General features: G+C 35.2%; 1 protein-coding gene across 1 annotated transcript in view; it reads left to right on the forward strand.

The window, feature by feature from the left end:
• Positions 1-27,593, forward strand: part of LOC141539577 (cation channel sperm-associated auxiliary subunit epsilon-like) — a 195,247-nt gene that overhangs the window by 62,383 nt on the left and 105,271 nt on the right. The window contains 2 exon segments of the mRNA XM_074262549.1: positions 15,569-15,593; positions 23,693-23,770. Of these exon segments, the coding sequence (XP_074118650.1) occupies positions 15,569-15,593; positions 23,693-23,770 (103 nt within the window).

Here is a 27,593-nt window from a genome sequence, read left to right on the forward strand (position 1 = left end):
AATATAGCTTTAGATCAGGTACACTTAGACCACCTTCCTCTGAGTTTTTTTTCATTAGTTCCCTTGCAATTCTTGACCTTTTATTCTTCCATATGAATTTTGTTGTTATTTTTTCTAGGTCATTAAAATAGTTTCTTGGGAGTCTGATTGGTATAGCACTAAATAAATAGATTAGTTTGGGGAGTATTGTCATCTTTATTATATTCGCTCGGCCTATCCAAGAGCACTGAATGTCTTTCCAATTATTTAAATCTGATTTTATTTTTGTGGCAAGTGTTTTGTAATTTTTCTCATATAATTCCTGACTTTTCTTTGGTAGATGGATTCCCAAATATTTTATACTCTCAACATTTGTTTGGAATGGAATTTCTCTTTGTATCTCTTGCTGTTGCATTTTGTTAGTGATATATAAAAATGCCGAGGATTTATGTGGATTTATTTTGTATCCTGCCACTTTGCTGAAATTTTGAATTATTTCTAGTAGCTTTTTAGCAGAGTCTTTGGGGTTCTCTAAGTATACCATCATGTCATCTGCAAAAAGTGATAGTTTAATTTCCTCATTTCCTACTCTAATTCCTTGAATCTCTTTCTCGGCTCTTATTGCCGAGGCTAGCGTTTCTAGTACTATATTGAATAGTAATGGTGATAGTGGGCAACCTTGTTTCACTCCTGATCTTACTGGGAAAGGTTGCAGTTTATTTCTATTGCATATTATGCTTACTGACGGTCTTAAATATATACTCCTGATTATTCTAAGGAATAATCCATTTATTCCTATACTCTCAAGAGTTTTTAGTAGGAATGGATGTTGGATTTTGTCAAATGCTTTTTCTGCATCTATTGAGATGATCATATGGTTCTTATTAATTTGATTATTAATATGGTCAATTATATTAATAGTTTTCCTAATATTAAACCAGCCCTGCATTCCTGGAATAAATCCTACTTGATCATAGTGTATTATCTTGGAGATGATTTTCTGAAGTCTTTTTGCTAATATCTTATTTAAGATTTTAGCATCAATATTCATTAAGGAGATTGGTCTATAATTTTCTTTCTCAGTTTTCGATCTACCAGGTTTAGGTATCAGTACCATGTCTGTGTCATAAAAGGAATTTGGTATGACTCCTTCATCCCCTATTTTTTCAAATAATTTATATAACATTGGGGCTAATTGTTCTTTAAATGTTTGGTAAAATTCACATGTGAATCCATCTGGCCCTGGGGATTTTTTCCTGGGGAGTTGATTAATAGCTTGTTCTATTTCTTTTTCTGAAATGGGACTATTTAAGCAATTTATCTCCTCCTCTGTTAATCTAGGGAGCCTATATTTTTGGAGGAAGTCATCCATTTCACTTAAGTTATCAAATTTATTGGCATAAAGTTGGGCAAAGTAACTCCTTATTATTTCTCTAATTTCCTCTTCATTGGTGGAAAGATCCCCCTTTTCATTTGTAAGACTATCAATTTGATTTTCCTCTTTCTTTTTTTTGATCAAATTTACCAAAGGTTTATCTATTTTATTGGCTTTTTCATAAAACCAACTCTTGGTTTTATTTATTAATTCAATAGTTTTTTTACTTTCAATTTTATTGATTTCTCCTTTTAATTTTTGTATTTCGAGTTTAATTTTTGGTTGGGGGTTTATAATTTGGTCTTTTTCTAGCCTTTTAAGTTGTAAGCCCAATTCGTTAATCTTCTCTTTCTCAATTTTCTTCAAATAAGCCTCTAAAGATATAAAATTTCCCCTTATTACCGCTTTAGCTGCATCCCAAAGATTTTGATATGATGTCTCATCATTATCATTATCTTGGGTGAAATTGTTAATTGTTTCTATAATTTGCTCTTTCACCCAGTCATTCTTTAAGATGAGATTATTCAGTTTCCAATTACTTTTTGGTCTATTTACCCCTAACTTTTTACTGAATGTAGCTTTTATTGCATTGTGATCTGAGAAGAAGGCATTTATTATTTCTGCCTTCCTACATTTAATTTTGAGATCTTTATGTCCTAGTATATGGTCAATTTTTGTATAGGATCCATGAACTGCTGAGAAGAAAGTATATTCCTTCCTATTGCCATTCAGTTTTCTCCAAAGGTCTATCATACCTAGTTTTTCTAATGTTCTATTTACTTTTTTAATTTCTTTCTTGTTTGTTTTGTGGTTTGATTTGTCTAAATCTGAGAGTGCAAGGTTGAGATCTCCCACTATTATAGTTTTACTGTCTATTTCTTCTTGCAGTTCTCTTAACTTTTCCTTTAGAAAGTTAGATGCTATACCACTTGGTGCATATATGTTTAGTATTGATATGGCTTCATTATTTATGCTACCTTTCAGCAGGATATAGTTTCCTTCCTTATCTTTTTTAACGAGATCTACTTCTGCTTTTGCTTGATCTGAGATAAGGATAGCTACCCCTGCTTTTTTGGCTTTACCTGAAGCATAATAGGCTCTGTTCCAACCTTTTACCTTTACTCTGTATGTATCTCCCTGCTTTAAGTGTGTTTCCTGTAGGCAACATATTGTAGGGTTCTGCTTTTTGATCCAATCTACTATCCGTCTCCGTTTGATGGGATCGTTCATCCCATTTACATTTACAGTTAAAATTACTAATTCTGTATTTCCTGCCATCGTATTATCCCCAGATTATGCTTTTTTCCCTTGACCCCCCTGATCCCCCTCCCCGATATTTAATTTACAGACCCCCCTTGTGACGCGCAACCCTCCCTCTTTTTTTTTTTTTTTTTTTTTTAGGATCCCTCCCCCCTCCCTCCAAGTCCCTTCACTTATTCCCCTTTTCCTTTTCCCTTTTCCTCTCCCCCCTTTTAATGAGGTGAGAGAAAATTCTCTGAAAAACAAATATGTTAATTATTTACTCTTTGAGCCTCTTCTGATGAGAGTAAGATTCACACAATGATTCTCCCCCTCACTAAGTTCCCTCAGATATGGTGTATTTTCTATGTCTCTTCCTGGGATGTAGTTTCCCTCTTTTTATCACTCCTTCCCCTTTTTCTGAACCGACCTCCTTCCCTTTACTACACCCCCCTTTTTTTCTTTTATATCAGTAAAATCAAATTAACCTTGAGTATTTTTTTATATACCCACAACAGAGTTACAGTTCTCAAGGGTTCTGTGTACCTTTTTCTGTTTCTCTTCAGTCTTGTGGATGTAGATCAAATTTTTTGTTTTAAGTCTGGTTTTTTTCTTAGAAACATATAGAATTCCTCTGTTTCATTGAATGACCATCTTCTTCCGTGGAAAAAGATGCTAAACTTAGCTGGGTAGTTCATTCTTGGTTGCAGTCCTTGATCTTTTGCCTTATGGAATATCAGGTTCCAGGCCCTTCTATCTTTTAATGTGGAGGCAGCCAGATCTTGGGTGACCCTTATTGTGGCACCTTGGTATTTAAATTGTTTTTTTCTAGCTGCTTGCAGGATTTTCTCCTTTGTGTGGTAATTCTGCAGCTTAGCCACAATATTCCGTGGTGTTCTTTTTTTAGGGTCTATTTCAGAAGGAGTTCGATGAATTCTTTCCACATCTACTTTCCCTTCTGTTTCTATTATCTCTGGACAGTTCTCTTTGATAATTTCCTATAAAATAGAATCTAGGCTCTTTTTTTGGTCATAGTTTTCAGGAAGTCCAATGATCCGCAGATTGTCTCTCCTAGATCTATTTTCCAGGTCTATAGATTTTCCCAGTAAGTATTTGACGTTGTTCTCCAGCTTCTCATTTTTTTTGTTTTGTTTGACTGATTCTTGGGTTCTCTGTGAATCATTCATTTCTATTTGTTCCATCCTGACTTTTAAGGAGTTATTTTCTTCTTTCACAGTTTTTAGTTCTTTTTGTAAATGCCCAATTTCGTTTTTAAATGAATTGTTTTGCTCTATTGAATTTTTTTCCATTTCCCTAATTTTTTTTTTTTGAGAATTATTTTCTTTTTCCAATTCAGAAATTCTATTTTCTTGAGACTTTTTTATCTTTTCCAATTCAGAAATCCTACTTTCCTGTGTTTTTTTAACCTTTTCTAATTCACTAATTTTGTTTCCCTGCATCTCCTGTGAATTCTTTATTTTTTCCAACTCCAATTTCAGGACGTTGTTATTCTCTATCATAACTTCCCTTTCCTTGCCCCATTTTTCTTCGATCTCCCTCAATTTCTTAAGAGCTTCTTCTAGGAGAGAGTTATGTGATGGGGGGCAGGAATCGTTCCCCTTTAGGTTGTTATCTTCTGAATCTTTGCTGTTAACTTCCTCGGGGTTGGATACCCGCTCTTTCTCTGTATAGAAGGAATCTATAGTTTTTCTAGCTTTTTTGCTCATACTTAAAAAATCTTTTGGGGTCTGTCCCTGGGGTAGGAAATTATTTACTTCTTTACCAGCTTCCTCCCAGACCGGATGGATGCAGCGGCCCCTGCGCCCGCGCTAAGAGAGAGCTCTGGGAGAGAGTTCCCCACCCCCCTCCCTGGAAGCGCCTCAGAGGTGATTAGCACTGCTGTGCTTTGAGGGCGTAGAATAGTGAAGACAGCAAGAAGCTCAGCCTATGTGTCCGGGTGGGGAGTGGATGTCTGCAGCAGGTGACGTGAGAAGCCCCTGCGCTCAAACTGGAAGTGTCTGCCAGAAACCGCGGTCCCTAGTTCAAAGGTTCCGCTTCTCTGGGACTTCCTGGAGCTGAGTTCCACTCCCTCCAGCTAAGCTAGGCAGTGTGTGTTGCCTTGGGCCGTATCCACCCACTTGTCAGTCTCTTAACTATTCTCAGGAGGTAGCTGAGGCCACACCCCCTGGTGCTGAGTCTGCCGAGTCACCCCCAGGGTGGGGGGGGGGGAAATCTAATCTGAGTTTTAAAATATTTTGGCTTTCTCTTCTGAACTGCTAAATAATTAGCAGAGAAGAGCTAACAGCCTGTGCCAGATTCCTTTACCTCAGTGGCTTCTCTGATCCCAGAGCCCCTCCCAGCGCAATGGGCGCAGTGTGCCCCTACCCCACCGTCTGTGCTGGTCTTTCTTATTCCTCCCCTGAGAACTGACCTTTCCTGTTGAAACTCCAGATTCTCTTCAGCTGGTAAGTCGTGCTTCCAGTCCTTGTGGTATCTATCAGTCCTGAGCTAATTTTGAGACTTAATTTATCTAATTGGTTGTGAGGGAGTGAGGACGTTCACTGAGTCGTGTGTTTCTTCTCCGCCATCTTGGCCGGTAGGCTATACTTTTCACCCCCTCCTCCATAAATAGTGGGGAAACTAGGAAGGAAAAGATTCAGGATCTTTGCTTATTGAATAACCAACTCTCTTCAAGAAAAACAGCACAATTTTTCCAACATTTCCAAGAGCTTAAACTGAATTCTTATCTTGATCTGCAGCCCTGACAATTGGGTATACATACCCATCCCTACACCCTTAGAGCAGTGGTTCATTAAATCTACTAGATATCAAGGCATCTTGCCTCCCCTGACTTCTGAGTCCATGCTCTTTAATCCCAATCTCAGGAGAAATTAGCTTTCCTGGAAATTAAGGGTGAACGAGCTAGGCTACAAATAATCTTTTCTCAGCATTTTCTCCTATTTCTCTTTTATAATTAGATGGGCCATCAGACAAGCAGCCCACAGAAGGGACCTGATGCATTTCTTGTCCAAGGCCCTATTCTCCTGAATGTCACCATCTCTACCCTGTATGACACCCCCACTTTTAATCTGTTCCCGAGATCTGTTTTCTCTAGTCTTTACACTTTGGATTCTCAGCTGGCCTTTTACCCTGGAGAACCTTGACTGGAGACAACTGACTGGGACACCCCCTTGATATCCTGCTGCTATCCCCCACACCTCACACCTCACCTCCTGGCTTGGAACCCCAAATCTCTATGACCCTTGTCAGCTCAAAGCAGTTAAGAGGAGATCAACGCCCCTTTTCCCACATGCATCTGGAGGTGATGGTTTGAGGGGGGAACAAGACGAGGGGACCCTGCTACTCTGAAGATCTTCAGAGAAAATCTTCAACCTTCCCTTAAATGAAGGACACTGCCCCAAATTTTCTTTTTTTTCTTAAATGAATTTAAGTCTCAACTGTTTAAGGGGGGAAATGATATAGGTTGAGGTCCCTTTAAGATTCCTCTCTGACTGCCTATGGCTGACCTTGATTCACAAATCCTGGTCAAAAGCACCCTTTTGAATATCCGGGCCCAGCCCCACCATCAGCTCAGCTTCCCCCAGCCCTCACCTGATATGAGCTAACTGAAAACGCTGCCAAGAACTTGGGTACCGCCCAACTCCTTTTGGGTATAAAAGGGGCCAAGTCCTCTTTGCAGGAGCCCTTCCCACCAACACATGGTATCCTTCTGACCATGTAAGGGTTCCTGCCTGCCTAGCGGCCACCTCTGGCCCTGGTGTCTTTCTAACTGAGCTTTACTTCCAAATTTCTACAATAAAACTTTTATTTATCAATCTAAGTTTTCGAGCCTGTAAATTCATTTACAGGGGACACTGCGCCTCATGGGATTATCTATTCCCTGACAAACGGCGTTCCCCCTTTCCTTTCCCTCATTAATCCCACATCCTTCAATTTTGTAATTGTGAAAAACAAATGCCCATCCATTTTTCACAATTCTTTAAGGAGTGAATGTATTAAAATGTTCTGTGTTTTGGGGATCCTTAGGTTGTCTCTACATGTCCTGTCTAAGATCAGTAGGTTATGTTTGCACAGTGAGTGTGTTTCTTTTTTTTTTTTTTTTTTTATTTTCTTGTTTTTACTTACTATCTTTCACTTCTAATTATTTGCATTTCTAATTGTTTCTTTTCTATTTTGCTTATTATTTTTGGTGTGTAGGACATAAATTTACTGTCATGATTCTCTCTCTCTCTTTTTTTTTTTTTTGCAGCTTTCAATCAAAGATGCACTTTGCTATATAAGTTTACTAGATCAGGAAACTATTGTGAACTTTGAAATTCTTTTCCCTTATCAGAAAGGAGCCAATCCAGCTAATATCAGCCATAATCAAGTCAAAGACTGTTCTGTTTATGTAGCCAACACATATTGTATAGCTAACTGTATAGTTAGCATCTTTAAACAACCTTTGAGATCCTAATTAGCATATCTTTAGACTTTACCTTTATCTCTTCAAATGCCTCTCAGGTTCCTTACATCATAGATTCTGCCTCCCCTCCCCTGAGACTTTAAAAGTTGTGTCTTCTGAAATGCAAACCATTCATTCATTTATAATTCTGTGTTGTAAATGCTTGAGCCTGTAAAGCTATTTTCACCTAACCTGTGATGTATGCCTGACATCATTTCTTTATGTTCCCAATTGAATATTATATTATTTTTATATAATAATCATAGGCAATTATGCTCTCCCTGATTTATCTCTAATTACCACTATTTTCCTTTTCAGAAATCTTTTTTTTTTCTGGTACAGATCCTTTCTTATAGATGTGGGAAAGAACCTTTTATTTCCTATCTTAAAGCACAAGGTCCCTCCTTCATTAACCCATTAACTTCCTGGTCCACCCATTTGCATGTACCTCCTGGACATGTTCTACTTCCCTCAACCTACAAGCCATGTTCAAAAATGGCAGAAAACTCCTCCTTTGGAGAGGACAAGTTAATATTAATAACTCATTAAGCATGCTTCCTCAGTGCTTGCAGTTAGCTTTCACCCACTTAATGTTTGGGGTTGATTTTTATCAGTTTATTAGTTCAGTGGCTTAATATCTTGTTTTGTACAACTAACTCAGCTGCCATGACCTTTCTCTAAGTCTTTGTGTCTATATGGAAATATAATTCTATTTATTATTAATTTGGGTGTGTGGGTGTGTGGGGGCTATTGGAGTTAAGTGATTGCCCAGAGTCACATATCTGGGAAATGTTAAGTGTCTGTGGCTATATTTGAATTCAGATCTTTCTGACTTAGGCTGGTGCTCTATCCACTATGTTGTCCAGCTACCCCAAAATACAATTCTATAGATTGCTCATACTCCCCACTCCTACATCTCTCTCTCTCTCTTTTTTTATAATGCTCATTTTTGACTAACTTTTCTCTAATGGTGATTTCCTTAGGGATTGGATCTCAAAGGATCTTAGTCTCCTCCCACATTGGAAAATTCACAGATTACCAGCATAGGTCTCTTTTGGATAGTCAGAGGTGATTTGGACTAGATGCTATTCCTTAAGGTTTGATGGAGTGCTGAAGGGCCCCATATGCAGAGTATTCTTTCCTACTGATTTATCCTGCTCCCTCTGTTCTACTCACTGGCAGTTCAGAGACTTATTTTCCCCAGCACTAGCAGTTCCAAGTTACCAGTTGTTTGAAAGTACTAATCCTTCCTTCCTTCCTTCCTTCCTTCCTTCCTTCCTTCCTTCCTTCCTTCCTTCCTTCCTTCCTTCCTTCCTTCCTTCCTTCCTTCCTTCCTTCCTTCCTTCCTTCCTTCCTTCCTCCCTCTCTCTCTCTCTCTCTCTCTCTCTCTCTCTCTCTCTCTCTCTCTCTCTCTCTCTCTCTCTCTCCTCTCTCTCTCTCTTCTTTCTGGAGCTCAGTGTTTCATTTATTTATTTAATAATTATAACATTTTTTACAACATTATCCCTTGTACTCCCTTCTGTTCTGAATTTTCCCCTACTTCCCTCCACCCCTTCCCCTAGATGGCAGGTATTCCCATACATATTAAATATGCTATAGTATATCCTACGTACAATATATATGTGCAGAACCGAATTTTATTGTTGTTGTTGTTGTTGTTGCAAAAACAGAATTGGATTTGGAAGGTAAAAAAATAACCAGGGGAGAAAAACAAAAAAATGCTAACAGTTTACACTCATTTCCCAGTGTTCCTTTTCTGGGTATAGCTGATTCTGTCCATCATTGATCAATTGGAATTGGATTAGCTCTTCTCTATCAGAATACATACTCATACAGTATCATTGTTGAAGTGTATAATGATCTCTTAGTTCTGCTCGTTACACTCAGCATCAGTTGATGTAAGTCTCTCCAAGCCTCTCTGTATTCATCCTGTTGGTCATTTCTTACAGAACAATAATATTCCATAACATTCATATACCATAATTTACCCAACCATTCTCCAATTGATGGACATCCATTCATTTTCCAGTTTCTAGCCACTACAAAAAGGGCTGCCACAAACATTTTGGCACATACAGGTCCCTTTCCCTTCTTTAGTATTTCCTTGGGATATAAGCCCAGTAGTAACACTGCTGGGTCAAAGGGTATGCACAGTTTGATAACTTTTTGGGCATAATTCCAAATTGCTCTCCAGAATGGTTGGATTCTTTCACAACTCCACCAACAATGCATCAGTGTCCCAGTTTCCCCACACCCCCTCCAACATTCATCATTATTTGTTCCTGTCATCTTAGCCAATCTGACAGGTGTGTAATGATATCTCAGAGTTGTCTTAACTTGCATTTCTCTGATCAATAATGATTTGGAACACTCTTTCATATGAGTGGAAATAGTTTTAATTTCATCATCTGAAAATTGTCTGTTCATATCCTTTGGCCATTTATCAATTGGAGAATGGCTTGATTTCTTATAAATTAGAGTCAATTCTCTGTATATTTTGGAGATGAGGCCTTTATCAGAACCTTTAACTGTAAAAATGTTTTCCCAATTTGTTACTTCCCTTCTAATCTTGTTTGCAATAGTTTTGTTTGTGCAAAAGCTTTTTAATTTGATGTAATCAAAATTTTCTATTTTGTGTGATCAATAATGATCTCTAGTTCTCCTTTGGACACAAATTTCTTCCTTCTCCACAAGTCTGAGAGATAAACTATGCTATGTTCCTCTAATCGAAAGTACTAATACTTTCAAGCTGTGACCCCTTTGATTCTGGGGGGTTGTAGCCAAGCTGGTTGCTAAGTCCCAAGAAAACTTTGGTACAAATCTGTATCATCTTCCCACAGTGATTATAAGGATTTGTAAAGCACAGTGGCTAGCATATATTTCATTCTTAATAAATATTTGTTTCCTTTTTTATTCTCTTCTATTTATTCTTCTTTATACTCTCCTCTTCTTATATTTTGTGCTTTCTGTGGGGGAAGACAAAGGGTGTCCTAAAACTGTTATACATTACTGCTTTGAGTATTCATTTACACAGGATTTGACCCTAATCCTAAATTCTACTTCTTGACAAAGCTATGACAGACTAGAGATGAAGAATAAGAAATATATCTTTTAGACACAGGCAATGAGGGAATTTAATTTGCTTGTGTCAACAGGATCAAAACCAACCTCTAATCTGTAGACTTGAGAAGGAAAGTACAGTAGATTGACTAAACAAGGGGGATAAGACTTCAAAGAAATAAATGTTAAATAACACCTAGTCCACCCTCATTAGTATGAGAAAGTCCATTCAACTCTGTTCCAAGTCAGATCCCATTTCTGACATCAATTCATGTCAACCAGAATGGGACCAACCTCTAACCTGTGGGAGACTGGATGCAAATCAACAGAGCAGGCTAAGGACAGGAGTGTCAGGACACAAAAAGAAGTTTAATTTAATTTGAGAGAAAATGATGTTGATAAATAAGACCTAATTTCCTTGATCGAAGGTGGTCTTATATTCTACAAATGGGCTGGAATATGACATAATCATGCTTAGATATTGAGTTGCCTTTTCCACATGTCCTGTGGGAACAGTCTTAAGTTTAGAGGGTGCTGCCTGTCTTGTGGGTTTTGTAATAAGAACAGGAGTAGAGTATCTGTCAGTGACAAGTAACTGGGACTATAAATATGTGATAGGTAGCCCTGAGAAATAGGGAACAAGATTAATCCCTCAATGAATACCTGGTTCTAGTCCAAGCAATATATTTTGTCAGAAAGTAATATCATTCTGAGTACAAATGATATTGTTATATAAAGCTCAGGACATATTCTGTTTATTGGGCCTTAATTCTGGGAAACAGGATATCTACAAAATATTATGCCATTTCCCCCTCTTGGCCAAAGAGACAGAAGCAGATATATGCCTGGGATATTTTCTAAGCAGCTAATTACTTAAGGGCTAGGAAGTGTGTCCTAGAAAGTCCATAGAAATCTATTGAAAAGAGAGGAGACAAAGAATGTTAATGTCAACACACTCTTGGATCAGGTCCTTGGTGGTTAGGTATCTAACTAAAGGAACGAGGGGGGAAAAAGCTAGGACAATAAATTTAGCTTCTCATCTGGAATCTTGGGGCAACTGTCTTATCTAGATGTTGGCTGCTTTAGGAATCTGTCCATTCAGGAGTAGGGGCTTCAGATGAAGTCCTGAGAATAGAAAAAACAAAAACAAAAACATAATTCCCTACCCTTATGTTTGATTTCTTAAATCTATAATCCTTTCAAAAGGAAAAATAAATAAAATTGATAGTTTAATTTTAGGCTTTCTCCCTTTTGATTTAATTTTAAATTAAGTAATGTGACTATAATATATTCAACCTATGATATAAAAATATGTTGTTATTTGGGATGGAAAGTGACATCCAGAGAGAGAGTTCTTAGGAAACTGAATCATATCGACGTGTACTTTGAAACCTGCTTGTTCCCTTATCAGGAAGAAAAAGCCCATTTGGGCTATTATCAGCCATCACCTAGTTCCAGACTGTCCTTTTAGCATAGAATTATGTAAGAATGGAACTCTTTATCAGCCTCCGTTGTCTATCTCTTCAACCTCTGAGCATCTTTTAACTATCTTTGTGATCTTGATGATTAGTATATATTTAGAGGTGGATTGAGCCTGGCTCCTCCTTGATTTTTCCCTCTGTGCTACCAAACTTCCCTTATGTCATAAATCTTTCCTCCACTCCTCTGAGACATTAAATGTGAAGCTATTTTCATATAAGTAAAATAACAAACTTTTTTAATCAGTGAAGCCTGACTTCTTCAGGTTGATTAAACTGTAACTAAATCTCTTTTAAGCTATTTTTATAATATTCTTTACAACGATGCTCTCCCAAATTTATTGCTCTCTATTTCTATTTACCATTGCTGTTCCCTATTTTACCTCATAAGTATTTTAATTTTTTTTCTTTCTTGTGTTTTTCCCCTTTTGTTATGATTTTTCTTGTACAACAGGACAAATATGGAAATATGTTTAAAAGGATTATACATATACATCAGATTTCTTGCTTTCTTGGGGAGAGGAATTTGAGGGAAGGAGAAAAATTTGAAACACAAAATCTTACAAAAATGAAGGTCAAACTATCTTTACATGTATTTTAAAAGATTAATAATAAGGGGGCAGCTAGGTGGCGCAGTGGATAGAGCACCAGCCTTGAATTCAGGAGGACCAGTGTTCAAATATGGTCTCAGACACTTTTAACACTTCCTAGCTGTGTGACCCTGGACAAGTCACTTAACCCCAGCCTCCAAAAAAAAAAAAAAAAAAAAAAAAAAAGATTAATATTGAGAAAAATGTCAGTAAATCAATAAGTAAAACTTATTGTCTAGCTACTCATTTATTTAAAGTGTTTTATTTTCTGCTTTGCATATTGTACTGCATTTAGCATACTATTGATTTCATATTTAATTAGCATACAATTAGGCTTGTACAAAAGAATTAAGGAACAATTCACTGCTTTCAGGACTTAGAGATGAGTTAAAAACCCAAAATATACATAGTAAGTGTGACAGTTAAATAGTAAAGTTACTTTTTAGATAAATATACCCAAACATAACTAGCCAAGTAAGTGCTTACCCTGAAATGAGTAACACTGGAAGGCCATGCACCTGCCATTGCTGACATTTTGAAAGCTCCTCTTTGTATATTATTTTTATTATATCCAGATTACTAGACACACGAAAAATGATCTCATTATTTTATAGTTAACACCATAGTTTGTTTGTTTGTTTTTCACTTAAAATACCATAGGCTAGATTGATAACTTTCTTGACTCTAAATGACCTTTGGCTGTTGCAAACAACAATAACTCTATTCCATTAAATATTTTTAAGTGCTTATTAAGTGCACTTAAGATGGGGGTGAGAGGAGAAATTAAGCAATCCTTGTCCTCAAGATGTTTAACATTGTTTGGGGTGGAGAGTGAGAATATGTTCACAAATAAGTATGTAGAGATGTGAAAGATAAATACATAGAAATGTGTTTGGGACACACATCTGTAGATATAAACTTTTTAGAAAACATTTTTAACATTATTTGATATTGAAGCCATTTCTAGGTTGAAAAGTGACCCAAATTAACATTGTCTTCTCTATCCCTAATCTTATGGCTATGAACATGATTCTTTATCCCAAGATGATTTATGGTGGCACTTTTAGGAATACTGTACAAGGAAAAGATCATGATATATTAAATACAGTTGTGCTAAACCAGTAATATACCATTGTATTTATGTATCTGTTTGTTTAGCAATTCCCTAACCAATGGAATTAGTTCTACTTAGAGATGAGTCTTCTGGAAAAGCTTCCTCAAGAAGCAACACTTGAACTTTGCTTTGAGGAGAGATAAAGATGAGGACAGATTGCATTCCAGACATGGAAGAAACCGGTGCAAAGGCATGGAGATAAATGAGTTTGGAATCAGCTAGTAGTCCAGTCTGACTAGTTCAGGGAGCAGAGGGAAGAGAGTAAAATGAAATAAACATGGTTTCAAAGATAGATGGGGGAAAGGAGATAGGGCTTCTTTTTTAATTATAGCAGCTCTTTTTTGGGATGGGAAAGAATTGGAAATTGAGGGGATACCCAATACTTCTATTTTTGTCTGCCTACATTTTTGATTTCCTTCACAGGTTAATTGTACACTATTTCAAAGTCTGATTCTTTTTGTACAACAAAATAACTGTATGGATATGTATACATATATTGTATTTAACTTTAACATATTTAACATGTATTGGTCAACTTGCCATCAAGAGGAAGGGGTGGGGAGAAAGAGGGGAAAAATTGGAACAAAAGGTTTTGCAATTGCCAATGCTGAAAAATTACCCATGCATATATTTTGTAAATGAAAAGAAAATTTTTAAAAAAAGGAAATTGAGGGGATGGCTATCAATTGGGAAATGGTTAAACAAGCTCTGGTGTATGAATGTGATGGAATACTATTGTTCTGTAAAAAATAATGAGCAGGTGGATTTCAAAAAAACCGGAAATACTTACATGAACTGATGCAAAGAAAAGTGAGCAGAACCAAGAAACATTGTTTATAGTAATAGCAATATTGTAAGGATGACCAGCTATGAATAACTTAGCCATTTTCAGCAACACAATGATCCAAGACATTTCCAAAGGACTCGTGTTGGAAAATGCTATCCACCTACAGAAAAAGAACTAACTGGTGGAGTCTGATTAGATTGAAGCATATTATTTTCACTTTATTTTTTCATGATTTTTTTTCCTTGTGTTTCTTCTTTCACTATATGGCTAATATGGAAATATTTTTACATGATTGCACATATATAACCTATATCAAAATGCATCATAGGGGAAAGATGAGAAATGGAGCAAGAAAATTCAGAACTCAATTTTTAAAAAATAAATATTAAAATTTGTCTTTATATAATTGATGAAAACAAATATTTGATAAGTCAGGAACCAGGTTGTGGAGGGCTTTAAATAACAGACTATCCTACAGATAATGGAGAGCCTTACTGAAGATTTTTCAGTAGCCCAGTAGCATGATTAAATTCACATTTGGGAGATAACAATTTGGCAACTGTGTGGATGATAGATTGGAAAGGAGATAGAGTGGAAACAAGAAAAATGTTTAGACTACTCTAGTAGCTTAGGAATGAGGTGATGAATACTATACCAGAGCAAAATAATGGTGGGAGTAGAGAAAAGGGGAAAATGGAAGATACATTATGGAGAGGAAATCAACACAATTTGGTCATTAAAGAAGTTGGTGGTTGAAGCAGAGATACTATTGAAATGAATTTGCTATGAATTTTAAAGACAATTCAAAAGAAGAATTCTAAAAATGTCTCTCAGTGGAAACCTGTAGGGGAAGTAAAAAGTCTCTCAAAGTAATTTTGAAAGAAACATCATTAATTTGGATACATAATTTCAGGAATGCTGTTAAAAATGAATTATAATCATACCTCAAATGGGAAATAAAAAGAGAAATTGCAAAGCAAAGCATAAATAGATGTCTCATAGTGCCATTTTAATTCCATAAAATCCCAAAGACTTTATGGAAAATTCAAAGCTTAATTTGAACCTTTAAGAAAGTTTAGGTTTTGATTTGGTAAAGGAAGGGGAAAGGAATGTCAGGGGAAAAAATCATTTTGAAGCCAAGTGCTCAGGTGGAAATAAGCCATTTGTATGGACCAAAAAGAAGTAATTTGACTAGAAAGAACTGGCCATGGTCTGAAACAATGAAAGATGAAATTGGGAGGTAAATAAGATCAATGAATGCAATACTTCAAAAGCCAACTGAGGAATATAAATGTAATCTGATTAATTATATAGAACTAAACATTGTATGGTTTTAAGAAGATTTGGTAGTGAATTTAATTGATATTAAAGAAAATATATCCAAGGACCTTATAATATTTGTGCATAAGTATAAGTGCAAAGTAGATGCATATCATGGGTTTTATTTACTGTTTATTTAAACATGTTTAATTTTTTTCCAGTTGTGTGGAAAAGAAAGCTTTTCAGGTAAAATTTTTATATTTTGCATACCTTTTAAAGATATTTATTACTTTCTTTTTAAAGCTCTAGAATAGTAATTCATAATTCTAATTCTATAGCGTAATTGCTATATTGAGAGGAAAAAACAAAAGTGTGAAACAAAGATAAAATGTCAGGGGGAAATGGAAATTACTGCTTAAAATATTTTTGGTATGTTGTCAAAATACTTTCTATTATTCCCAATAGTAAAAAAAAAATTTTCAGGCTATAGGATTTGAAAGTCTGATTTAGTTTTTCTTTGGCAATGTGATAGTTGACAAAGAGGGTTCTATTCATGTTCTCTAAAACCCAACTTCTTAAGCTATTTTAGAACTTCATAGTGGGTCTCATAATTGAATCTGGGGGTCTCAAAACTATTATTTATTATCAATTATTTTATTTGTATATCTATTTTATATGCCTACACAACTAGGGTCTCATAAAAATTTCTCAGACAAAAAGGGGTCATGAGTAGAAAAAAGTTTAAGATGACTTGCTCTAGAATATCCCTTATCTGGCTAACTAGCCCGTATGTATCCAAGAGGAGGAGTTAGGGTGGGGGAGTGGTGATGGAGAAACAAGACTGTTTACTGCTAGTAAAGAGATGTAATCTATTTCAGTCCATGGCTGCAAATATAAGATCATAAAAATTTAACTAACCATGATTAAGAGTCCACTAGATTTATTTGAATAATATTTTTAGGAGCCCACTTTGCATCAAGTTATATACATTTTTAGGTTTTTCTGAAAGCATCCTGCTCATCATTTCTTATAGCCTAATAGTATTCCATCACAATCATATACTGCAACTTGTTCATTTAGTGGATGGACATCCTTTTGATTTCCAATTCTTTACCACTACAAAAAGAATTGCTGTAAATATTTTTATACATATAGAACCTTTTCTTTTTTTATCTCTTTGAGATATAGACTTAGTTGTTGTGTTTTGAGGTCAAAGGGTATGCACAGTTTTATAGCCCTTTGAGCATAATTTCAATTTGCTCTTCAAAATGGTCATATCAATTCACAAATTTACCAATAGTGTATCAGTGTTCCAATTTTTCACATGCCTTCCAACACTGGTCATTTTGCTTTTCTGTCATAATAGCCAATTTGAGAGGTGTGAGGTGGTATCTCAGAGGTGTTTTAATCTATTCCACTAATCTACCACTATTTCTTAGCCAGTATAGCAGATTGTTTTGCATGATTAATGCTTTGTAATAAAGTTTAAGACAATAGAATGGCTAAATCACTGTCTTTCACTTCAATCATATTTTATTTAGAAAACTTTGTAGACATATTCTGTTACAAAAGAATTTCCAAATACATACACTTACTACAAATAATTAACCCTAGGTGTCCTACCTCTTCCTCCTACTTTTACACTGGCAGAATATTCTATTCATTTCTATCCTTGACATTATTGTTTTTCAATGCAGTTCTTAGTGGACATTTGCTTCAGGAAACTAAATCTTCATTTCTCACTTCTTGTGTGGCACGATAATGATGTTAGGTTTTTAAAGCCCATAGCAGAAGAACATAAGTTCTGACATATTCTACTAAAATGGAAGTTCTTTGATAATAGTTCTTGCATCTGGGAGTAGAGCCAGAGCTGTGGACCTATCACTAAGTAAAATGCACTAGAATACTTAAGGTCTAGGACTTTGCTGTACTTTGATGCCCTCCAGGAAATTGGGCCTTAACCTATTTTGAGCATAGGCCAAGTCAGTCAAAACAGTATCAGGAAATGAGACTTGGAATGAGAATACCATATGCTTACCAGCCATTTCCAAACCAGCCTGCTATTCCAACTCCAATTTCCAACTCTAGTCCTCCATTTAGAGCTTCCCCTACTCAAATTTAAGCTCCTTGTGGGCAGAAACTTACCTTTTTTACTTGTATTTATCTCTCCCGACACTTAGTACCATAGCTAATACATGGAAAGTGCACCTAACAACACAGTATCTTAATTCCTTTCAAGCAAAAGTGAAATAGAGAAAGTTAGCATTTTTTTTAAAAGTGGAGATTCTCAAGTTGTTCCTTTCCACAATAAAAGTAGGCAAGTTTAACAAAAAAGGGGAAAAAAAAGTAAGGACTAAATTAAGAAAATATGAATATAATAAGTCTCTGGAGATCAGTTATGTATGGAGACTTTACAAAATTTGGCTACATGTAAGGACATAAAATTTCATTAAATAAACATTGCTGACTCAAACTGAGATTATAATTCACCAAAGCCTCAAAGTCATTCTCAGTACAACTGTGTTGTTCATATCCTCCCTATCATAAACCTTTGAAGTACATACACACACACACACACACACACACACACACACACAAGTGCTACTGTTTTTCATTTATTTTTTCAGTCAGGACCAATTCTTCATGACTCCATTTGGGATTTTTCTTGGTAGGGTTCCTGGAGTGGTTTAGCATTTCCTTCTCTAGCCTATTTTACAAATAAAGGAATTGAGGCAAACTGAGTTAAATGTCTTGCCTAAGGTTACATAGCTAGGAAGTGTCTGAGGCTAAATTTCAGTGTAGGAAGAAGAGTGTTAAATTCCAGTCCCAGAACTCGATCCATTATGTTACTAGTACCTACATGTACATATATAAAAGTTTATATTTATCCACCTTGAATTTCTTAATAAATTTAACCCAATACTTTATCCTGTCAAGATCCTCTCTCTATCACCTGCTGTATCAATTATCCCTCTCAGCTTTGTGTCATCTATAAATTTGATTAGTATATCATCTATGAATTTATCCAAGTCATTGATAAAAATGTTAAACAACCCAGTGCTAAGCACAGATCCATTCTCCACAGTGAAGCATTCCACTGGAACCCTCCTACCATGTTGACATTGAACCATCAAGAACTGCTCTGTGGAGTTTAGCCATCCAACCTATTCTTGAATCCATCTAATTCATCATTTAATCCATATCCCTCTTGATTCTTTATAAGAAAGCATGAAACACCTTATCAAAAGGATTGTTTTAGTCTAGGTAAATCATTTTCAAAACATTCCCCCTACCTATTTGTTTAATAATGCTGCTGAAATAGGAAATGAAATTAGTCTTATCTTTACTTGAGAAAGCCAAACTGGCTTTTTAAAAGTTTTGTTTCCTTTTTTAGATTCACTATTTTTCATTTTAATGATTTGTTCTAGAATTTACCATGAATCAAAGGCAAGTCTAGAAATTTTTAGAATTTTAGTTGTCTTCCATTTTCAAAAATTTGGACATACTAATTTGGACTCTAATCTTTTGGTTCCATTACCATTCCCCTTGGTGATCTTCCTAATATAAATGAGGATGGCTCAACAATCACATCTGTTAATTCTTTCAAGAACTGAGATTGTACTTCATCTAGCCATAGATATCATCCTTGTTAATCATTTGTTCTCTTTCACAGTGTAAAAGGACTGCCCTTTTCATAAAAAAGTAACAAATTATGAATCAAAGAACTTTGCCTTCCTTCTGTGATCAGTTATCATCAGCCCATCCATCACCCAAACAAAATCTTAGCACCTTTCACCATGTATATTCTGTCATGATTTATATCAATATTGGATTTTGCCCACAGTATCTTTGCTGTATAATACCTTGACATTTGCCAGTTTTTTCTTTAGCTCACCAGATGGATATTGTAGACAAGTTCTTTATCTGTCGTCTTCACATAGCTAACAGCAGGTGCCAGTTATATCACTTTTTTCATCTAGAACTTGATAGTAGATTTAGCCTCATTTACCTTGAGTATTCTCATTCTTACAACTTCAGGGTTCCAGTATTTGAAGTGTTAACTTGATTGAGGAACCAAAGGTCAAAAGGCTTCCTTTTTTTTTTGCTAGATTATTGTTCTTGTTCAACTTTTTCAGGACCCTGGAATCTCTATGACTCAGGAATTTATCACCATGCTGCAAAAAATTTAAATCACACGGTTCTGCAACTCCATAGTTTCCACCATGTATTATTACCATTATTTATACCAACATTGGGATTTGTCCACAGTGCCTTTGCTGTCTTCACACTTGCCAGTTTTTTCTTGAGTACACAGGATGAGCCAGATGGACAAGCTACTCATCTATCATCTTCAAATAACCAACAACAGTTACCAACTCCATAGTTTCCAAAAACTTTCTGTATTATTCCAGGTACCAGACAATATCTTTCATACAGCTTCATAGGTAGTAACATAAGAGATTTTGCTGCTCAGTGGCTGGTATGGGTCACAAGCCAGGAAAGGACATATCCCTTCTTGGATTCTCCTTTTATTTCTAATATGATGGGGGAGGGGAACAGTTGGATTCCCTTGCCAGTCCCTTCTTTTTTTTTTAATTTTTAATTAATTTTTATAATTATAACATTTTCTTTGACAGTACATATTTATAGGTAGTTTTTTAAACAACATTATCTGTTGTACTGCCTTCTGTTCCAAATTTTTCCCCTCCTTCACTCCACCCCCTCCCCTAGATGGCAGGCATTCCCATACATATTAAATATCTTATAGTATATCCTAGGTACAATATATATGTGCAGAACCGAATTTTGTTGTTGTTGCAAAGGAAGAATTGTATTCGGAAGCTAAAAATAATCTGGGAAGAAAAACAAAACAAAACAAAACAAAACAAAACAGTGCTCACAGTTTACACTCATTTCCCAGTATTCCTTTTCTGGATGTAGCTGATTCTGTCCATCATTGATCAATTGGAATTGGATTAGCTCTTCTCTATGTTGAAGATGTCCACTTCCATCAGAATACATCCTCATACAGTATCATTGTTGAAGTGTATAATGATCTCCTGGTTCTGCTCGTTTCACTCAGCATCAGTTCATGTAAGTCTCTCCAAGCCTCTCTGTATTCCTCTTGTTGGTCATTTCTTACAGAACAATAATATTCCATAACATTCATATACCATAGTTTACCCAACCATTCTCCAATTGATGGACATCCATTCATCTTCCAGCTTCTAGCCACTATGAAAAGGGCTGCCACAAGCATTTTGGCACATACAGGTCCCTTTCCCTTCTTTAGTATTTCCTTGGGATATAAGCCCAGTAGTAGCACTGCTGGGTCAAAGGGTATGCACATTTTGATAGCTTTTGGGGCATAATTCCAGATTGCTCTCCAGAATGGTTGGATTCTTTCACAACTCCACCAACAATGTATTAGTGTCCCAGTTTTCCCACATCCCCTCCAACATTCATCATTATTTGTTCCTGTCATCTTAGCCAATCTGACAGGTGTGTAATGATATCTCAGAGTTGTCTTAACTTGCATTTCTCTGATCAATAGTGATTTGGAACACTCTTTCATATGAGTGGAAATGTTTCAATTTCATCATCTGAAAATTGTCTGTTCAAATCCTTTGACTATTTATCAATTGGAGAATGGCTTGATTTCTTATAAATTAAAGTCAATTCTCTATATATTTCTGGAGATGATTGCCAGTCCCTTCTAATTCTGAAATTCATCTTTTGTACATTTCTCTTTTTTTCACTCTTTTAAGTTGGCTTGCTACTTCTCTTTGCATCTACAATAGTTTCTTCTGACAAATCCCATTTTTTCTGTTTTTTTTTTTTTTTGGTTCTTCAGAATTTCATTTCTGAGCATTATCTGTCCATCCTAGTCTGATTTCCTTGATCCTAAAACTTCCTCTCCCTCTTCCCCTAACTTTTTTTTTTCCCCTCTCCACCACTTTCCTTCCTTTTCCCTCTCTCTTCCCAAGCACTTTGCTCATTTCTTACCTCTCTCAGTATTTTAGCTAATATATCATCTAGGCAGTTAGGTAGCTTCAAGACTAGATCTGGAGTCAGGAAGACTTAGTTCAAATCTAGCCTTGGACATTTATTGGCTGTGTGATCTTGGAGAATTTCACTTAACCTCTGACTCAGTTTCTGGATTTATATAAAATAGGAATCAATAGCACCTATTTCTCAGGATTATTTAGAGGATAAAATGAGACCAAATTTCTAAAGCACTATAGAAATGCTAGCTGCTGTATATCTTCTTCTAAAATAAAAGGAGGGAGACTTATCTTTTGATTGACACTGATCTCTAGTGACATAGATTGTAATCATTTACATAGTTACATGTACAAAGAGTTTAAAGTCACTTTTTGGGTTTGTTTTAACTTTTTTATTATTTATATATTTGTTTATATATTTGAATGTTACTACTTGTCCAAATTTATTTTTTTTTTTTATTTCAAATGAAGGAAGAAGGAAGATAAGATACAAGGATAAGTTAACTGAAATCTATTTAGGAATACAATATTTAAGATCAACTCGGACAGGAAAGCACATTGCTCAGGACTGGGATTTTAAAATGAAGTCAGGGAATATCTGAGCCAAAGTCTGAATACCAGTAAGCTAGAATAAGTTTTCAGAAAGAATCAGATAGGACACTGGATTCACTTGCTACAACAAGGTTACAAGGTTACAGCCAACTCTACATGCTTCTGACATGGTTTCCATAGTCTATCAGATACTGGCTAAAATATTAAAGGATCTGTGTCTAGAGCATACATAAAAAACTGGCAGTGCCTTACAATAGCAGTTCTCAAAGTGTGATCCATGGTGCACTTAGGGTCCCGAAGACCCTTTCAGGATCAAAACTATCAAAATTATTTGTTCTTGAAAGACTTCTCCCTCTTCCAACACATATCTGTGAGAGACACATTTAGGTAGTTCAACTGAAGTAACAGTTTAAATGCAGAAGCAAATATGCAAATCTGTCTTCTATTGAGCCAGATCTTAAAGAAATTTGCAGAAATATGTAAAATAATGCTGCTCTTCTCACTAATTTATGTCTTGGGAAATATATTTTCCATATATTCCATAAATATGTTTGTTAATATGTAGTGAACTTATTTAAATGAATTAATAAATATTTAAGTAGATTAAGGTTCTAATATAATGCCTATTGATACATATAACTAACATAAAAGCTCTTTAGTATCCTCAATAATTTGAACAGTGTAAAGTAGTCTTGACACCAAAAATGTTTGAAAGCCCCTGCCTTACAATAATAGTCTAAAACAGAAAGTCTAAATATTTCACTTTAAACTCCTCCGAAGAACTGATAAAAACTGATTAAAGAACAAATGCTTGGGACTAAAACTTAGAATTGGGCCCCAGTTAATAGCCCATTATGCTGTCTATTTTTTAAATGGACCAAAAGCATAGGGGGAAAGCCACATATATTAAAAATGCAATAAAATATTAATTGTACTAATATTTGGTAAGTCATAAAGAAACACAAAGATCAGTGTATAAAGATTTGCCTGTAAATCTTCAATACCATCATTTTACTTCTTTCTTTCACAAGCACATCATTAGGTGTATTACTTTTATACCAGTATTTCCTAAGTCAAGAAGCCCTTTTAATCCATGTGATAGTCTAACATATTTTCATATTCCAGTTACTCATTATATTTTGCTTCTATGATGTATAAGTAGATAATTAGCTTTTATCAAAAAGTTGATTTCTTGCCCTTCTCTTTTTATATTTTGTCCCATATCTCAGGATTCATCTTACATTGCAATCTATATACTCTATAACTTTCTCTGAACAGCAACATAGCCTAATCAAAGTTGACATTTAGAGCTGGGATACCCATTTTTATCATTTAGTTGCAAACGGGAAAATAGACTAAGATGTATTGGATAATTTTTATGTAAAGCTATATAATTCAATGTGAGAAATCATTTTCTCATTTGAAAATTAAAATGTTACTATTAACTTTAATCTTTCTATTAAAATATTGTTAGAATTATACATGTCAGAGAGGCAGCATAATGTAATGGATAGATGACTGGATTTTGAGTCAGGAAGACTCAAAGTCCTAATTCAAACATGCTGGCTCTGTGACCCTGAGCAAATCATCTAACCTTCAGTATCTAAGCAACTTTCTAAAAGTTTCCATTGCTGAAAGGCTACTGATCTGAGGCAGAGGAAGTCTCTTATCAGGAACTCCTCACATTATTGAAATCTCCATTTGTTTACCATTTATTTATTCACATTTTGAGGGAAAATACTAATGGCATTTTTCAAAAGTACCAAAATCTTATCTTTTACATTGTAGAACATAGTGATGTGGATATATGATCCAGAAAATGCAAGTCCTGAAGAGCTATCCAGCAATGCATCACAACCTTCAATTGTAAGTGGAAACACTCTGTATCATTTTCAGAAATATAATTATCTTTTTTGATGATAGCTTTTTATTTTCAAAATATGTGCGAAGATAATTTTCAACATGCATCCTTGCAAAACCAAATTTTTTTTCTCCCTTACTTCCCCTTACCCCCCTTCCCTAGATAGCAAGAAATCCAATATAGGTTAAACATGTAAAAATCTTCTAAACATACAGAAATATAATTATCTTGCTGCTACTATAGACAATAAAAATTGTCCTCAAAAAACATTGTCTGAGCAGTAAATCTGAACTTACATTACTCTTACATTACATTAATCATTAAAATTTATCATTTTTTGGTAATCTATATTATGTGGCTAAAGGAAATTACATTTTTAAAGAAATGGTTGATAAGAATCCTTTTTGTTCACCCTCAAACCATTTTATTAACAGTCAACAGACACCTACATGATCTTCTTTTGAAGTGAATCAGAGTGACAGTATGTTATAATTGGGTACAATTTTAAAAGTTTTCTACTCTTGTTTAGAGGCCAGTCACAAAAATCTTCTCTTAAGACTTCTCTGACAAGTGGACATTTAGCCTGCACTTTATTCTTAAATTTCTATTGATTAGGGAATACTACTACTCTGTCCTTGCTCTAATTTCTATCATCCAAAATGATTGTCTTCCTAGGCGAAAATACCTTCCTCTTGCTATCCTTACTTATACTCCCATACCCTCTACTTCATCTGCTTACTCTCAATAATCTGTCCCATTGGATCCTCTAGAATGCCTGCTTTGTTATTTGCAAACTGCCCTTTATCCTCATACTATAGTCCTTACTCTTCAAGCTAAATGAAATCTAATGTACTCCTGATGATACCACATCCTTTTATATCTGTCTCATGATTTTCTTTGTCACACCAATCCTTGCCATTGGTGCCAATATTGGTAGTACCAATATTTAAAATAAACTTAACTATCACTGAAAATTGCTTTTACCTCTAATATCTTGAATTCTAAATTTCTGAGATTACAATTTCTTGAATTTCCATTCTCCTACTGGATCTTTTCTGCTGAACCTGCTCTTCATCTCTAGAGTAATTAATTCCAAGTGAAATTCCAAGCGAGAAGGTTTTTGGAATATGGTGGAGAAAGGAATTCAGGGAATTAGGAGCAGAACTTTGAGAAATTTTAAGATTTTGAAGCAATTCATTTTCTATCATTTGAGAATTTTTTGTCATACTTTCCTTCCATATTCTGACCTCCCCAGAAAGTACCTCATCCCAGGCCATGCTCTCTCTAATCTTACATTCCTAGATATAATTTCCATCATTTTTTTAAAATATGAATTTATTTAAAATTTGAATACAAAAGAGAAAAAGAAGAAAAGTCAGGAAAAGAAAATTGTTATGTATGCAGCAAAATATAAAAGGTTTCAAAATATGTAACAATATCCATTTGAAGAAAACTTATATAATAATAGACATTGCATTCAGAACTATGTCTCTTTTCTTTGTTTCCTTGTTGGTTTTCTTTTGTTCTCTGCTGTGCAGTTTTTATTATATTCTTTTCCCCCCTTTCTTTCACCCACATCCTCCAAGCAGCCTACAGTTAAGTACAAATATATTTATGTAGGTAGATAGATAGATAGATAGGTAGATAGACAGATACACACACATACACACACACACACAAACACACACAGATATATACATATGCATATATATACCTACATACACATACATCTAAAACTATTAAGATAGCTTGCATAATGTAGGGTACTTTTTACTTTGACTTTGTCTGAGATGAATACTACCCTGCTTTTTTTTTCCTAATAAATCCTCCTCCTGATCATTATTATCATATTTGTGCATATCTTGTTTACTATCCCAGCTAACTCTTGTATTTCTACATACGATCTTCTTCCCCCCTCCTTATCCTTTCCCACTAGCATTTCCTTGTCTCTTTATCCCATTCTCATTAATCTAAATACCTTTCAGTTCTCCATCTTATCCTATTCTCTTTTCCCTCATTTTTCTTTGTAAATTGTGGAGTGTTTTATATGTCCTTCTAGACATATATGTATTGTTCTCTCTTTAAACCATTTCTTATGTAAGTAGGATTTCAGAACTACCAGCCCTCTTCCTCTATCTAATTTCTCTGTTGATTCTTGCTCTTACACTTCATTTGCACAACTTAATTCCTGTTTCTACCTTTTCCTACATAGTTTTACTTATTAGAATTACATCATACTCAGCTCTACTGCAGTCTTTTTTGAACTTGCCAATGACTAAACACAGTCTTAAAGACATGGTTTACATTTCTACATAGAAAATACAAACACTTTTTCTGTAAGTTCCTTTCAATTAATCTTGATACTAACTCATATGTTAAATTTTCTATTAAGTCCAGTTTTATTTGCCACAAAAATCCTGAAAATCTGACGATTCATTGAATGACTTTTTGCTGTTGTTGTTCAGGATGATACTTAATTTTGCTGGATATAATATTTTTAGTGGCAAACCTAGTTCTTTAGATATTTGATATATCATATTCCAAGACCTATGGTCTTTCACTGTAGCCACTAATAGGTCCTATGTGATTCAGATTGTATATTTAAATTGTTTTTGCATGTCAAATTTTCTCTTTGATCTCAGAGTTTTAAATTTCAGTAATATTCCTGTAGATTTTCCTTGTAGGAATTTTTTGAGGTGGCTACTGGTGGATTTTTTTTTCTACTTCTACTTTGCCCATTGTTCCAACAGTTTAAGGCAATTTTATTTAATTATTTCTTGTATTATTGTATCTAGGTTCTTTTTTTCTCAAGTAGTCCATTTATTTTTTATGTTTTTTATTCTTGCTTGATTTGTTCTCCAGATCTGTTTTTCTTATGAGATAACTCCTATTTTTTAGTTCTTTATATTTTATTTTATTATTTCTTAGTCTCTTACAACTTTGTTGGTTTCCTTTAGCCCAGTTCTAATTTTCAGAGTCATTTTCTTTCTTAAGATTTTGGATCTCCTTTTCTAGTGGATTTGCTTTCCTCTCTATAATCTTATTTTTCTTGATTGTCCTTTTTTTCTTTGTTTTTTTTTTCTGAAGCTTTCTCACTTGATTTTTAAAGTCTTTTTTGAGTTCTTCCATGAATTCTTTTGGGTCAGGTAACTTTTTGCCTTTGGGATAGGAGAATCTTTTCTTGACTTCAATATTCTCCTCTGAAGATGAACCTAGTTCTTTCTCCTTTGCCTTCTCATTTTAAAAAAAGAGTTGGTTGGTTGTAATCACTTCTACTGGGGATGTGGATGCCTCAGGTCCTCCCTCAGTTCTCTCCTCTGTCTTGGAACACAAAACCAAGAAGTCCACTCTCCTGTAAGTGCCCATAGGCAGCAGTGTCCCTGCCCCACTGCTTCTACAGTCACCAGCAAGTGCTGGTTCCTGCTCTAAAGCCATGTCTCTCAACACAGCTAAAATTGGCATTCCTTATTAGCAAAAAATTCCCTCAGTCTTTCCTGACTTTGATGCCTGAATCCCCATAATACTCTAGGATGTGAAAGTTCCTATGGCACAGGCTGAGGTTAAGTCCCAACCCGGCTAGCCCCAGAGTTCACAGCTTGCTGTTTCAATGGATATAGCATGAAAGCATTTACACTTCACAGAGGCCAAACCTGATATCTTTCTTTGCATCCTCTTTTCTTGTTCCAGGCGGACCACTGTTCTGACCCAACTCCTATTTGTTTTTAGCAGCTCTATGTTTACAACTGAGGTACAATTTTGTCTTCTTTGTGGGGGAAATCTGGAGAGCTTGGGATTTGCTGACTTTCTCCACCATCTTCCTAGAACCCT

The sequence above is a fragment of the Sminthopsis crassicaudata genome, chromosome 4 (genome assembly GCF_048593235.1).
Source record: "Sminthopsis crassicaudata isolate SCR6 chromosome 4, ASM4859323v1, whole genome shotgun sequence".
NCBI lineage: Eukaryota > Metazoa > Chordata > Mammalia > Dasyuromorphia > Dasyuridae > Sminthopsis > Sminthopsis crassicaudata.